Below are 14,594 nucleotides of genomic sequence, written 5' to 3' on the forward strand. Positions count from 1 at the left end.
ATGGTTAAGGGTTTCTTTAACAATTCTAACAGCATGTTACCGGTTTGCTAATTGCCTGCACACTGACCACTGCCTGCACGTTCATATTTTCCTGAGTTTTACACTCGGGTTAACTGCTGATCATGGAGATGAACCAACACACCGCCTGCTCTCACACGTTGAAGCGTGTCGGTCCTCTCCACGGAGCTTTACCGACCTCTAGTGGTGACATGCTGGTACTGTGGTAAAAATGATACCAAAACTGGGGGTGATGAGTTATAGGGTGCAGTGAAAGTAGAAAGATCTAGTTCAAAACGACATAAAGACTGGTTGACTTTAATAGTGTCGCACTCTGTACAAGTTTGAGCTGATGATATAACTGTTGGGATCAAAGTTTGCTCTTTGAGCACCTCCAGTGGACACAGGCTGCCAATACAGTTCCCTGTCAAGTTGTATTTTCACAACTGAAGTTAGTCAGAGGGACTGATATATGCTAATATTTATGACTAACACAAATACAGGAAGATATTTCCGAACAGAATCAGCAATTCTGCCCCATCAGGCTTATCCTCTAATCGCCACACTGGGAGCAGAGTTATTACAGTTTTTTTTTTTTTAAACCACTCAGTTTGGTTCCAGACTGGGTTTGATCATTTCAGTTTAGTTTTCATTGCATAAAAAATGTAACGCTATGTTTTAGTTTAGTTTTTGTTAGTCTAAGTATGTTCAAGGGTTTTTTTTTTTAAATTATAATTAGGTAGTATTTGTCGGGGTACACAATTAAGAAAGTTCAGAATGGGTATTACAATACAAACACTACATGTTGTGAAGGCAGCTGACTCACAGTCCTGTAGACATCCCAGTCTCAAACATATGCACCAATGTATCCTTATGCTTGTGTTGACACATTTGACCAAACTCATTAAAACTTAACATATTTCCTACATAGTTTTGTTATTTTATATTTTAAAATAAAACATAAGTATACAATATTGTTGCCCACTGTTTTAAGGGACCTGTTGAACACCAGACTTAAACTGCTAAGTGTGCTGTGATCTTAAATGTTGATATAGCATTTGAGACAACATGAACCATTAGGTGGTGAGCAAACATATTTATTAATAAAGGCTTTATCTGTACACATGCAACCTGGTTTGATACCGCCGATTGCAGCAAGATAGAACCACACACTGGATATCGAGCGAGACCAATTGAATACTCTATGCATGCACATCAAAATGTTAAGTCCATTCCACTAGTTGTTAAACAGGTTAAGAAGCATCTGAAACATTAGATGAAGAGCAGAGATCACTGAAGCAGATGACAGATTTCTAGTCATTGCCATTAAAAGAGTTGTGGATCTGTGGTATTATGACATAAATGCAAAGGTCAATTATTTAAAAGAGGCAGTTGGTAATGCACTGAGTTTGCACTGAACATTGGAGCAGGTACACTGTTTTTCAGTTTATCCAGTTTAATTTCTTCATGTAAGGTAATAAAACTCCTAACCACTGGGGGCAGTCATGTTTACACTGATGGTTTGCACGAGGCCTAAGTGCACACAAGTTCACTGGCTGATGGTGTTTTGGGTGGTAAGGAGCCTCTGCTTCAAAACTGCTGAAAGTCAAAATAAAGAGAAGAAAAAAATCCCCAGGAAAACTACTGTCTACAAATATTCAATTCAAAGGAATTATGCACAGGAGTATCAGAAGCTTGTTGCCATTAAATCACCACTGTTGCTAACTGGCTGATGGGATACCGAATATTATTTTTTTCAAAACCAATTTATCATGAACTGAATCTATAGGATGCAGAGATTGTAACTCAGCGGCGGACAGTGGTCCAGCCATCATCATCTATCTCGTTCTTGGTGCGGCGAGGGTTTTCTTTGTCTGAACGCCAACCCTTGTCTCCCTCAGGCTCACGCTCACGCTCCCTCTCCCTCGGCCGCTCCTCACGCTTGTCTTCGCCTCCGCCTCCGCCTCCGCCTCCGCCTCCGCGACGCCAAGAACCTCCTTAGAAAACAAAGACACTCATTAGGACATGTTAAAGCAGGAACATGTTAATTTTACAAATACAACTCTATTTTAGAACTTTGTGTATTTACCCAACCAGGGGCCAGATACATAAAACTCTGTGTACTTGTGCGCCTCCACCACTCATTAGACCTGTCTCTGAGGAATACGGTAATGAAAGTGAAATTTCATGACCCATTGCATCGGTGAGGTTCTCCAATAGAGTTGGAGCAGCTGTCATTACGCAGGGCTGTGGGTATTTGTAGCAGCCGTATCACTAATTCATCACATTTCTGCAAACCATCATCGTGGTAAAATCTTTATCATCATTATTATTATTAAACGTCAGAAGGATGATCAATGATTCATTCATAAAGCTCATGTTCAAACAGACTTTACAGAGCTTCACATGATGAAATAAAATAAACACTGATGAAGGTTAATAAAAATAATTATGAAATGTATCAAACAAATTATTTAAAATTAAATTTATAAATACGCTTTTGATCGATATTTCACAGAATGCTGTGTAGCCTGTAAAAATAATAACACAGTAAGTGAACATCCATAAAATAATATTATCAGTCTCTACTTCTATTTGATCTGCTCCTGGTCACACCACCTGCAGCTGTCTCAGTTAAAACCATGTGTAACGCCTGGCCTGAAGAATGTGTGAGGTGGGCCCATTTTTCGTTTATAAATACCAGTTTATTTGAGGGAAAAGATGTAGGCACAGTTTTTACATGTACCGACCTTTATGTATCTGGCCCCTGCTGTAGCAAAAGTGACAGTGACCCCTGCTGTCTGAGTGCAACACCCCCCAATACCCATTAGTTTTGTTAAACAGGAAAGTTCACACCTACTTTAAAATGTATCTGTTCTATTTAGTAACCTGGTGTCTGTATTTGGAGCCTATCAGGATGGTGTGAACTTGTGACTTGATTGCTACAATGTTTTTTATCATAGTCACTGATCTGATGGTAACTCAGACAAATCTGAAGCCTGACGGTTGCTGAAGGTTCTGTTCAGCCATAAGCTATGTTAAATAACATACATATGCGTAGGTTTTGGGTTTAAAGAGAATTACACCCCACAGCTTTTAGCGGGAAAATGGTGATGCCTCCTACAGTGTATGACTGATGTATGTAATGGATAACTCTCAAATCCCACTGCTTACCATCATCTTGATCTCTGGGTGGGCCTCTCAGTTCACGGTCATCCCGGCGCTCTCTATCACGAGGTTCATCACGGCGTCCAAAATCACGGCGCTCACCACGACGATCATCACGGTCACGGCGTTCATCGCGGTCACGGCGGTCATCGCGGTCGGCATCTTCTCTGCGAGACTCTCTCCAGCTGCTTCCTCCTTCCTCTGCACCTGCTCTCCTCCAGGTATTGTCCTCTCTGTGGAAATAAAGTGATACTAAAAACTTGCTGGAAAGGTAACTGTGATATCCTCTGTCTGCATTTATGACCAAAAAATACACCAAAACTCTTGGCATAGGTCTATCAGGCCCACCTGACTGGACGACGGTCTCTGAAGTTGTCGCTGGGTCTCCTCTCTCCTTCATCATCATCTCTTTCATCACTGGCGTTATCACGAGGAGGACCCCAGCTGTCCTCTCGAGCCTTCTCCCGCTCACGCCAACCACCTGCCACGTAAGCATTTACTCATCATCCCACATTCCGCACAGAGCTGCCGAGCAGTCTGATTACTGAACGAACCATTCTTCAATTAAATAAGACATCTCTATCAGGCTTACCAGGTCGGCCCAGGGGCTTCCAGGGTTTGGCGTCATCACCACCACGACGTGGCCCATCATCCATGCCTCTCCTTCCACCTCTTTCATCATCTCCTCCTCTTCTGGGACCCCAGTCATCATCAGCCCCACGCCTGGGACCCCTGGAGTCATCCATGCCTCTTCGGGGACCTCTGTCGTCATCAAAGCCACGCCTGGGACCGCGGTCATCGTCAAAACCACGCCTCGGGCCACGGTCATCATCAAAACCTCTACGTGGACCACGGTCATCATCCATCCCTCTGCGCAGAGGACGGTCATCATCACCACCACGGCGTGGACCTCTATCGTCATCAAAGCCGCGACGGGGTCCTCTGTCATCTCCGCCCCTGCGGAGACCTTCTCGCCTAAAGGGCCCCTCTCTCTCCTCTCTGTCATCTTCACGGCCCTCCTGTCTCCATTCCCTAGAGAGAGCACAGCTATTGGTAGAGTAGCCCCTCATGGTTTAACTGGGTTAACAGTAAAAAAAAAAAAAAAAAGTATGATAAAACACAGTTACCAACACCTACTTGTCAGGCACAGGACGACGCCATTCTGAATCACCTCCTTCAGTACGCCTCCTCCATCCTCCTCCTCCTCCTCCCTCCTCCTTCTCTTTCTCACCCCAATCCTGTATATGCAAAACATACCGATTAAGTCACATTTTGCTATTACATAAATAACACTCAAAGGTCTGTACAATCATTTGTTCCTACAAGCTACAATAATACTTGGTATTTAAGTCATCTTAAAAGGGATAGTGCACTCAAAAATGAAAATTCAGCCATTATCTACTCACCCATATGCTGACGGAGGCCCTGGTGAAGTTTTAGAGTCCTCACATCCCTTGCAGAGATCGGCGGGGGGAGCGGCTAGCACACCTAATGGCTGACGGCGCCCCAGACCAACGTCCAAGAACACAAAATTGAAACCACAAAATATCTCCAACATGCTCATCCGTAGTGATCCAAGTGTCCTGAAGCCCCGACATAAAAAGTTGTTTCGAAAAACGTCATATGAACTCTGTTTTTAGCCTCACTGTAGCCTGTAGCTCTGACTGCTTCTCCATGCTCCACGCTCACGTGCACACGCCATGCGCGAGACCAGTGAAAGCATGAGCTTTGCTTACCCGTGTTTACATCACGTGACACGTGCACCGCAGGGGGAGACAGCAGTAACCACAGTAGCTAAAAGATAATTTGCACTACGGTCTTTTAGCAAAGGACAGCCCAACATGTCTGAAGACTTTGAAATTGAGGAGGAACAGCATTTCTTTGTTGAGCCGTATTTGTTTGAGCCCGAATATACGGACGTGGAACTCAGGCTACTGGACGAAGCAGCCGCCGCAGCTCATGAGCCTAACCCTCAGCCAGCTGCAGAATACCAAGTCGAGCACTGGAAACCTGGTGGTGTAGTTGTTTCAAATGCAAAGCAATGCCAACGGATGAGGAAAGTCTTTGCTGCTAAGACTGGGAATTGGCGATGCCTGCACTTGAGAATCTGGACATCAGTACTGACGAGACTGCTGCTCTTCAGACACCGTGCATCACCGATCACCCTGAGCGCGCGCACGTGAGCGCGGAGCACAGAGAGGCAGTCAGAGCTACAGGCTACAATGAGACTAAAAACAGAGTTCAAATGACGTTTTTCGAAACAACTTTTTATGTCAGGGCTTCAGGACACTTGGATCACTACGGATGAGCATGTCGGAGATATTTTGTGGCTTCAATTTTGTGTTCTTGGACGTTAGTCTGGGGCGCCGTCAGCCATTAGGTGTGCTAGCCGCTGCCCCCGCCGATCTCCGCAAGGGATGTGAGGACTCTAAAACATCACCAGGGCCTCCATTGGCATATGGGTGAGTAGATAATGGCTGAATTTTCATTTTTGGGTGCACTATCCCTTTAATTCTTATTAAATCCACTACAGCAACACTAAAGAACACCTCTGGTAGATTAACTTTATAAATTAATTTCACATAAATTACTGAATAAAAGGGACAAATCAACACATTGCTGACCATCAGATAGCTATACAATAAAATCTTGTATGAAGTACTTTAATTCCCACCCCTTTGTATTCGCATGAAACTTCAACTAACTGTCAGACTCCATAACTGTGGGCTCTGGCCATCAGTAAAAAAAAGCTCATTCGTACCTTGGATTTCTCCTCCTGGGGGACCCTTTTCTCCTCCTCACGTCGGCGTTCTCGCTCCTCAATCTCCTGCTGACGAGCACGCTGCTTCCGTTCCTGCTCTTCAAGTTTGCGCAGACGCTCCTGGTACTCCCTCTCCTCCTCTTCTCTCTGCTCTTGTTCCAGGCGTTCACGCTCCTCACGCTCTGTAACAAAGGCAGAAAAATAAGGTGGTGTGTTCAAACTACATGAACTTATAAAGAGTACTGCATTATGACCTGATTAAAAATCGCAAGGTGTGACATACTTGGAGTGGTTCCACAATTGGAAAAACTTTTTCCTGACTAAAAAACTCTTGTGTCCAACTTTACTTAACCTGCAAAAGTCAGTCAAATAAAAAGTCCCAGTAGTACTAATGTCACTCAGAACAACCACCTTAACCACCATTGCCAACATTTCTACCACAATTTTCTTCTTGGTGGTAACTGCCCCTCCTTTATCATGACTAGTTGGCTTACAAGTTCCCAGTGCACATGTGCAAATATAAATTTATTACCTTTCTTGAGCTGCTCCTCGTGGATACGCTGTGCTTCTTCCTCTTTCTGACGGTAGTAAGCATTACGCCTGTCCTCTTTGCGCTGCTTTTTCCTTTCTTCCATGCGCTTCTTTCTCTCCTCCACCAAGCGCTCCTGGAAAGCTTTCAGTTTTTCCTTCAAAGACAGAATAGTTTTTTTAAAACCACTGCATCAGTCACATCACTTTGAGTAGGGAGGTAAGATGTTGGAAGTTTACTATACTTTATTAACACACTATCCACCTTGCTATGATACAAAGCTGGTATAAAATTGGCACAGTATACCTTTAAATTGATGGAAGGACTAAATGGCTTTACCTCATAAATGAAGCTACGGGCAGCAGTTATTTTGGACAAGAAGTTTTCTTTGTCCTCCATCATCCTGGACATGCGCTTCTTGTGCTCCAGAGCCTTCTCCCGTTCAACTTTCATGTTACTGATCTACAACAAAATGAAAAAAACAATTTTTACATTCTGGATACTCACCTGGATGTATTACATTTCTCTGATCTATGGATGTATTTTTTCAATCTGAGGTTGTTTTTTTTTCTACATACCCTATCCTCCTCCTGGAGCTCCCATAGTTCCATGTCCTTGATACGCTGCTCCTCATAAGCCTTTTTGATGAGAGGAATCTCCTCGAGGCGTTTTGCTCTTTCAAAGTAGTCAATCTGGAGAGAAAGAAAGGTAAGTGTCCAATTCACATCTAGATGACTGATATTTTCACTGATGAATCACTCAGTTACCTTCTTCTCCTGGTTCTTCAGACGCTCCTGAAGTTCCTTCTTCTCCTTCTCCAGCTGCTCCACCTGTTTGGCCATGATGAAGTCAGGATCCAGCTCCTCAAGGTCCTGTGCAAAACAAACTTGTTAGTCTCACCTTTCAACTTCATATTACAATGACCTATTTCTGCAACATGGAGTTCAACCTAGTGAATCAATCAAAATTTCACCTCAATATCAATATCCTTAAAGGCTTTGGCTCCAAGTTCAGTCTTCTTGATCTGTTCCAGCCGTTCACGGACTGTCTTCTTTTTGATCTGCTCATGCTCCTGCATGATACGCTCCTTCTCCCTCTCTTTGGCCTCCTGGCGCAGACGCTCCTCCTCAGCTTTACGAACCTTTTGCATCTCAGCTTCACGCTGCTCCAGCTCCTCCTTCTCACGCTGAATGTTCAGGCTTTCCAGGCGTTCCTTACGCTCTTCGATGGTCTGTCTACGAGCCAGGATGCGCTGGTGATCCTTGCGGGCATTTTTCAGATAGGCAGCGATGGCCTGCTGGCTCTGCTCCTCACGCTCTTGCTGGGAGGGGAAACAAACATCAAAATGCAGATTAGACTTGAAGAATAAAAGAGAATACACAGTAATATGCAGATATGTCTGTTTGTATTATGTGTGACTATGTAAAAAGCTAATGTTGGTCACTGAACAGGTGTCTCTGTGTGTCTACATATGAGAGCTCAATAAGAGGGTGAACTCACCAGGATGGAGGCAGGTTTGATGACCTGGATGGCTTTGGCCAAAGAAGAAGACATGGCAGTCAGCTGGTTCCTTATCTGCTCTGAGGGCATGTTCTGCAGGAAAGGACCAACAGGGGCATCTTCTTTGGTTGAGTAGTTGAGGTCAGAGCCAAAGCTCAGTGTTCGAGAGGTGTGGTCTATACGGACCTGCAGGGAAAAAGGAAATGTCAGATAAGATGTTAGAAACAGTATGATAAACGCTGTTACACTTTTAAATAAAGAATACACACTCCTCCTGTTGCTTTCCTCTCTGTCCTTTGCCCCTCCCCCTACATGAACATGGGCATACGTCCCCTCTCTCGGAAATGACCTAGGAGTCTCATCATGTTCTAGTGGTATTTTTGCAAAGTTACACCAAAATACAACTGTCTACCCAAGCTTTAATGTTTTTAATTAGTTAATGCATAATCTGTCATGATGTTGACCTTACCTGCAGATCACAGTGCCGGGCAGCATCCACAATGGAGCGCTCTAGCTGGAAGGCGTCCACAAATGGAACCAGGGAAGCCAGACGGGTGAACTCGATGCTTTGATAGATCTGTGCAACCTAATATAATGGATGTAGAGTAATGAGAGAGATTTGTACCATTTCATTGAAGAAATGATTTAAGACAGCATTCCAGGGGAATGAAAAAGATTAAAGAGAATTACCTGTTGCAGGAGCCTCAGGATAGTATTACTCTGCAGGTGAGGGACATACTGCTGCAGATCAGCCTCCTTCTCAGCCTGGTCTCTCACCCAGTTCAACACCTAGTAGCAAAGTAGGTTTGTTACCATATGCTGGTATGAGAATGACCAGCTTTAATCAATTTAATTAATTAAATAAATAAATATTATTAAAAACTGCTTCTAAAACTACAAAGATGGACTGTATATCTGGATTATTGCCACACTGGTTGCCACCAGATTGTATACCTTGGTCACTCTTCCACTCAGCTTCAGAGGATGAAAGTCAACTTCAAGCCAGTTGTAGAGTTCTTTCACATCAGGTACAACGTACTGGAGCAGGTTAAATCTCACCTGGACCGCAAACAATAAAATATAAATTTGTCAAAACATCTTAAAGCAAATGTGAATTAACAGTTTTGCAAGATCAGGTTAAAAGAAAAGTTTCAAACTAATTGTCCTTAAAAGGATATAAATCTCTTCACAAAAGCAAACAAGAGCTTTTTCTACTAAAGTATTCAGGGGCACTGTTGAAACCTCAAATACCTAACAAAGCTTTCTCATGCAGATAACGTACCATATCATTGATGAGACTCTGCCGGGTTGGTGGAGACTGCAGGCCCAGGAGGGTGGCCAGCCTGCGGTGTTTTTCTACAATGATGCCATCCATGTCCAGCAGCCGAGCAATGTCAGTACGCTCAGGGGTGATAGGAATAGACAGTGTGGCCAGGAGGACTCTGGTGGACATCCTGAAGGTCCAAAGTAAGTATCATTAACCATTTGGTCACTACCAGAGTAAATTTTGTGCACTTATCTACATAAAACAAATAAGATACCTCTGCATCTCATCTTGGGTCAGATTCTTACGCATCTCCCTTGAGAGGTGATAGAGCCGGTGGAGGGTGCAGGCGTGGAAGAGAGCATTCCCAGACTTCCAGAACACAGTAGACACCTTGTTGTAGTAGTTGGCCATCAGCTGGGGTTTGGGAGGCTTCTTGGAAAGAGCAAACAGTCCATGGATGTCTTCAACAGCCTTGAATGCTTCCTGGTAAAAGACAAACAGTATCACATTAGTAACAATATCATCTTCATTTTGACCATGTCTCACATATTTAATGACACCGAAGGACATTAAAGTACTATACTAGTGTGATGTTCTCCTACAGGTCATACACTACAATTGTACATTATTGTTGACTATTTTCTAATGCATTACTAAAAAATGCTTTACACATTTAAATTTTAGGTGAGCAGACAAAAACATGCATGCATGCTGATATCATCTTTTGAGAGATTCACGGTTGTAGACAAACCTGCCACAGCTCCATGCTAATGGCGCTGTCCAGCTGCACCAGGCGTGTCTCCAGGTGCATGGACTGACTTTCAGGGTTGTTCAGGTTGATAGCAGTGCTCTGGTTGTGGTGACGCTGGATCTGACCCAGATGCATGCGCAGATTGTCACATAGCTTGCGAAATTCTGCTTTACGGGTGTACTGAAGGCAGAACTTGAATGCTGCGGAAATAAATGTCCAGATATTATTTTCAACATTTAGTGTGTAACAACATGACATTTACAGCAGACTTTTATTTAATGACTAGTCTTCTGTGTGACTTTATGATGCCATTACACTGTACAATAGGGGTGCAACGGTACAGGTAGCCCACGGTATGGTCCGTACCTAGGTTTTTGGGCCACGGTTTCGGTACGTGTTTTGTGCGTAAAGAGAAGAGAATTTCCCCCCCAAAATTATCACTTTATTTTGCTTGACTTTGCACTTGACATGCTGCTGTGTTGTGCTACAGCCTATTCAAGTGCTGGAATTTGTTATTTACGTGACAACGCCTGAGCGCAACACAGGCGCACTGGCTGGGCTCGGTTATAATTGTCGGGCAGGAAAATGCAGCCTGGGCCGTGCTCTTGTGTGCTCACCTGTTTCTGTGTGTGTGTGTGTGTGTGTGTGTGTGCGCGCAAATCGGGGCCGAAGTCCGCCGTGCGTGACACAGAGGGCCGAGGAGAATTGTAAACGCGCACCGTGTAGAGACAGAAATGACATGCCGTTGTGTAAATAAGATAAATAACATAAGGCTATTTAGTTTGTTTAATAAAAGGACAAAGTACGGGGCAGGGCGCCCCCCTAATATAATGGTAGGGGAAACACTAGACATGTTTCAAGCAATGTTTGCAGATAGTGACATTTCTGTTAACTGTTTTCACTCCCTCGTCGTTTTATTCAGCAGCGAAACCGAAGTGATCCCACACTGGAGATTTGTATGAAGCCAGTGCTTCTTCAAACTTCTGTCTCGCAACTCCTGAGCTTGCGCTTGCCATGGCTCTCTATGTTTGTTTTTTCCGCTTCTTTTCTGTGTGGGGCGAGTGTCACTTTCCCCAACTCCATTAACAACAGTGTGAGGGGGTGAGTGGGCGGAGCCACAACAGTGATTGGACATTAAGTCGCGGGGAGGGCTTTTGTGCAGCAGGCTGACTCGACCATTCTCTTTACATATCCATGGACTCGGCCTGTGGATAGGCACACACACACACAGTGGCCTGTAAAAGCACCAATGCAAAATTAATTGCAAAAACAAAAACCCGCAGTCCTTAAGGGCATATTGATCTGTGCAGGGCAGACCGAACGGTTCAATATTTTACCGAGGACTACAGACAATATAAGATTGAATACAAAACGTTCTTAATAAAATATTCAGTGTGTGTCACTACCTTGCTGGGCGATGTCATGGTACAGGCGCTCCACCTTGGAGTTGTTCCGCAGAAGGTCCAGGCACTGACGGTAAGACTCCCACAGGAACTTCACCCAGGGAGTGAGCAGCAGGCGATCTGTACGATCCTGGGTGTCCTCTCCACTCACAGCACTCAGGAGAACACTAAAATCGCAACAAGCTCAATGTTAATAATCCGTATTAAAGTTTTCAAGCACATGCTAATTACCTTATACCATACCATGTATTGTGTATGAACTTGAGTTGCAAATTATATTGGGCCTACAATAATGTGTAGGGCAACCTTAAGTGCCATGTATAAACATAACCTTTTATTGTGAATATAATACAAAGTGACAGATTGAAGACAGAAAAAAAAAGCAGCTTAAAAACAAAAATATTTTCAAACAATGATTTGGCAGCCCCCATACAGTGACTCTGAGGACCCCCTAGGGGTCACAGATCCCTTATTGAAGACCCATGCCTTATACTCTTAGCTGTGACATCAGTATAATTTGTAACACACATTCATCCAACTACAATGGGACATGAGTTAAAATTCTGTATGAAGTTAAAGGAAATCAAGAAACATGTATGGAGACACCTTTATGCTGTAAAGAGACATTGTTTCTGCATCTGTCAGTTGAGTATCCTCACCTTTCAGGAGTCTGGATGTTGTCCAGATCCTCGATGTCTAGGACCATCTGCTGGGACTCCTCCTTGGCTGTCTCAGTCTTCTCCTCTGCCAACTTCAGGTAAGCCCTGACCACATCCTCCAGAGATTTGATATTCACCTGAAAGCAAAGACAGACGCTACACTTTGGCTCCAAACAAAAACAACTGCCCAATTTGTGCGAACATCAAAGTTTCTCCTCACACACCTGCTGGCAGATGTTCTTGTACTGGTAGAGACCCTCCTTGGCCAGGTGGCTCTTGCGAAGATCCACGCAGAGCTCCAGGTACTTGAGCATGATGGGCTCGTGGATCTTCTGCCATGTTCGATGTTTCTTGCTTTTGATGACATCGTACAGAACATCCAAAGCTGGCTGCTTTTTGCCAACCTCAAGAAACTCTGTAAACACATCAAGAAATAGATCAACATAACCTCCATCACAGGTCAGTGTATACCAGGGGTGTCAAACTCATTTTAGTTTATGGGCAACATACAGCCCAATTTGATTTCAACTGGGCCAGACCAGTAAAACCATTGCAGAATAACCTGTAACTAACAATAACTCCTAAAGTTTCCCTCACGTTTAATGTTAACAGGTACACATACATTCTGAAAATGTCCACGCTTTTACAGAACAGAAGATGAACAGCCTAAAATTTATTAAGAAAAGTAAGTGCAATTTCGCCAATATGTCAGTTTTTCCATATTCACTGAATCTACTACTCTCATGTGCATACATTTCCACTCCTATGTATTAATCCTGACATCAGCACACCAAACAAAAGTGGAAGCTATTGAGGAAGGAGTTTAAGTTATCCGCTGCCTTACAAACCATTTACAAATCAAAAGTTTTGACAGTGCCACCAATACTGTATTGAGATAGAAGTCTGATGCAGATTCTTTTGCAATAAATTCACTAGATTCACAAAATTCTGCAGAGTGTTCAATATCTTTAAATATGATCAATGGCATAACAATAATAATAATAATAATAATAATATATATTAATTTGTTTTTTTTTTTCCAGAGAACTGTATTATAGTCAGGGCGGAACAGCTTCTGAAGAAGCATTTCACGTGAAGTACGATGCTTATTGTTTAACTTGCTGCTGATACATGGCACCTCTTAGCCTTCACAGGTGCATCGATATTAGGTGTTAAAAGTCGTCCGGTGGGCCGGATTGGACCCTAGACGGGCCAGTATTGGCCCGCGGGAAAATGTTTGACGACTATGTTGTATGCTGTATACATATTAGCTTTGGCATCTCGCACAAACTCCACAACCGTGGTTAGCTAAATCTGCCTGACACTGTTAGGCCCATGGTGCCTGAGGAACGTGACATTAGCATTAACGCTGCAAGAAGAGAAAGCACTAACAACTAGACAATAACGTTAGCTAAGAGGCGTTGCCAGTAACGTTTTAAAGATGTAACGAATGCTTAAGGTCGTCTAATATCCACCTAAACAACATTTCTAAAATGTCACCGACTTAGTCGATGTCATTACCACAAAAATGGCCCAGCCGGTTAGCTGAATACTAACGCAGCCGTGAGAAACGATATGGCTTCCCCGCCAAGCTAGTAGTTAGCCTGGCTAGCTACGCCGCAGCGTCACTGACGATGCGTTTGAAGGTTAGCTTACATTAGCTACTTAGCATAGATGACTGACATTTGTATAACTCGAATCTTTGTTTCTACTCACCGTTTGCTCGTTTCAGGGCATTTTCTGGCCTTTGGAAATACGCCGGCATGTTGGCGGCGTCCTAGTGAAACTCAGATTGGCTGACTTGAGTAAATTTTGAGAGATTTCACCAGTCCATCAACGCCACGCACTCACCCGCTCCAACGGTGCTGGCTGAGAAAGGAAGAACCTCGTGAGCGGCCTAGCTAGGGTTGCCAGGTGCGTCCCACACTATCCCTCTATCACGGTGTCTACCCCTGTCAGCAGACCATGAACTGAAAAACTGAGTGCTGTTTTGTTTCAACCAAAAGTTACAATTAATGTTAAAGTTTATGTCGTTATTTTCTTTACCTCTCTTTGTAAACTGTTTACTCTCTTGCTAAGCATATACATTTTACCACAACACATTCCTGTTACATTCTCTATATTCATACAACTACTTCATATTTTATTTATGTTATTTTTTTTTTCCTGTTTTGACTTACACTACTTCCCCATATCCTTATACTTAGTTTCCCTTGTTGTTTCTACTTGTGTGATTTTAGAATGACTATTATTAATGATTTTTATACATACTTAAATTGCATTGTTGGAAGAAGTCTATGACCCAAATTTTTCAATGGCAACGACTGCTCTTGCTATTGTTGTTCATTTGACAACAAATAATCTTGAACCTTGATTTGCAATCAAATATTAACATGCATATTGTAAACTTAAAATCACTTTTTTTTTTACAGATGATTCTGTAAATGTTTGCGCTGACTTGTATAAATTGTAGCTCCCTAAATGACCATATGTTACCTTGATATATCTGATACAGATATAATGATCTGGCATGTCCTTTATACATGGTTACACACTTCT

The 14,594-nt window shown here is 43.2% G+C and overlaps 2 protein-coding genes across 2 annotated transcripts in view; one reads left to right on the top strand and one right to left on the bottom strand.

The window, feature by feature from the left end:
* The window catches only part of prdx3 (peroxiredoxin 3), a 235,972-nt gene that overhangs the window by 201,211 nt on the left and 20,167 nt on the right, over positions 1-14,594 (top strand). The window lies entirely within an intron of this gene.
* On the bottom strand, positions 1,079-13,918 carry eif3s10 (eukaryotic translation initiation factor 3, subunit 10 (theta)). Its single transcript, XM_050071062.1, has 22 exons — positions 13,752-13,918; positions 12,260-12,450; positions 12,036-12,172; positions 11,380-11,543; positions 9,974-10,173; positions 9,497-9,705; positions 9,238-9,409; positions 8,910-9,014; positions 8,646-8,744; positions 8,425-8,541; positions 7,956-8,141; positions 7,429-7,776; positions 7,223-7,327; positions 7,034-7,147; positions 6,795-6,917; positions 6,459-6,612; positions 5,927-6,108; positions 4,303-4,403; positions 3,758-4,197; positions 3,514-3,646; positions 3,172-3,398; positions 1,079-1,994 (listed from the first exon to the last, which is right to left on the bottom strand). The coding sequence occupies exons 1-22, from the start codon at positions 13,798-13,800 to the stop codon at positions 1,804-1,806; spliced, it is 3,747 nt and encodes a 1,248-aa protein (XP_049927019.1). The 5' UTR covers positions 13,801-13,918; the 3' UTR covers positions 1,079-1,803.

This window comes from Epinephelus moara, chromosome 19, assembly GCF_006386435.1.
Source record: "Epinephelus moara isolate mb chromosome 19, YSFRI_EMoa_1.0, whole genome shotgun sequence".
NCBI lineage: Eukaryota > Metazoa > Chordata > Actinopteri > Perciformes > Serranidae > Epinephelus > Epinephelus moara.

Bases quoted from the DNA above. Each gene is read 5' to 3' on its own strand.
- eif3s10 (XM_050071062.1), bottom strand. From the start codon at position 13,800: ATGCCGGCGTATTTCCAAAGGCCAGAAAATGCCCTGAAACGAGCAAAC. The intron at 6,613-6,794 runs GTAAAGCCATTT...CTGTCTTTGAAG, and splicing joins CCCGTAGCTTCATTTATGAG to GAAAAACTGAAAGCTTTCCA. The intron at 3,647-3,757 runs GTAAGCCTGATA...CTTACGTGGCAG, and splicing joins GAAGCCCCTGGGCCGACCTG to GTGGTTGGCGTGAGCGGGAG.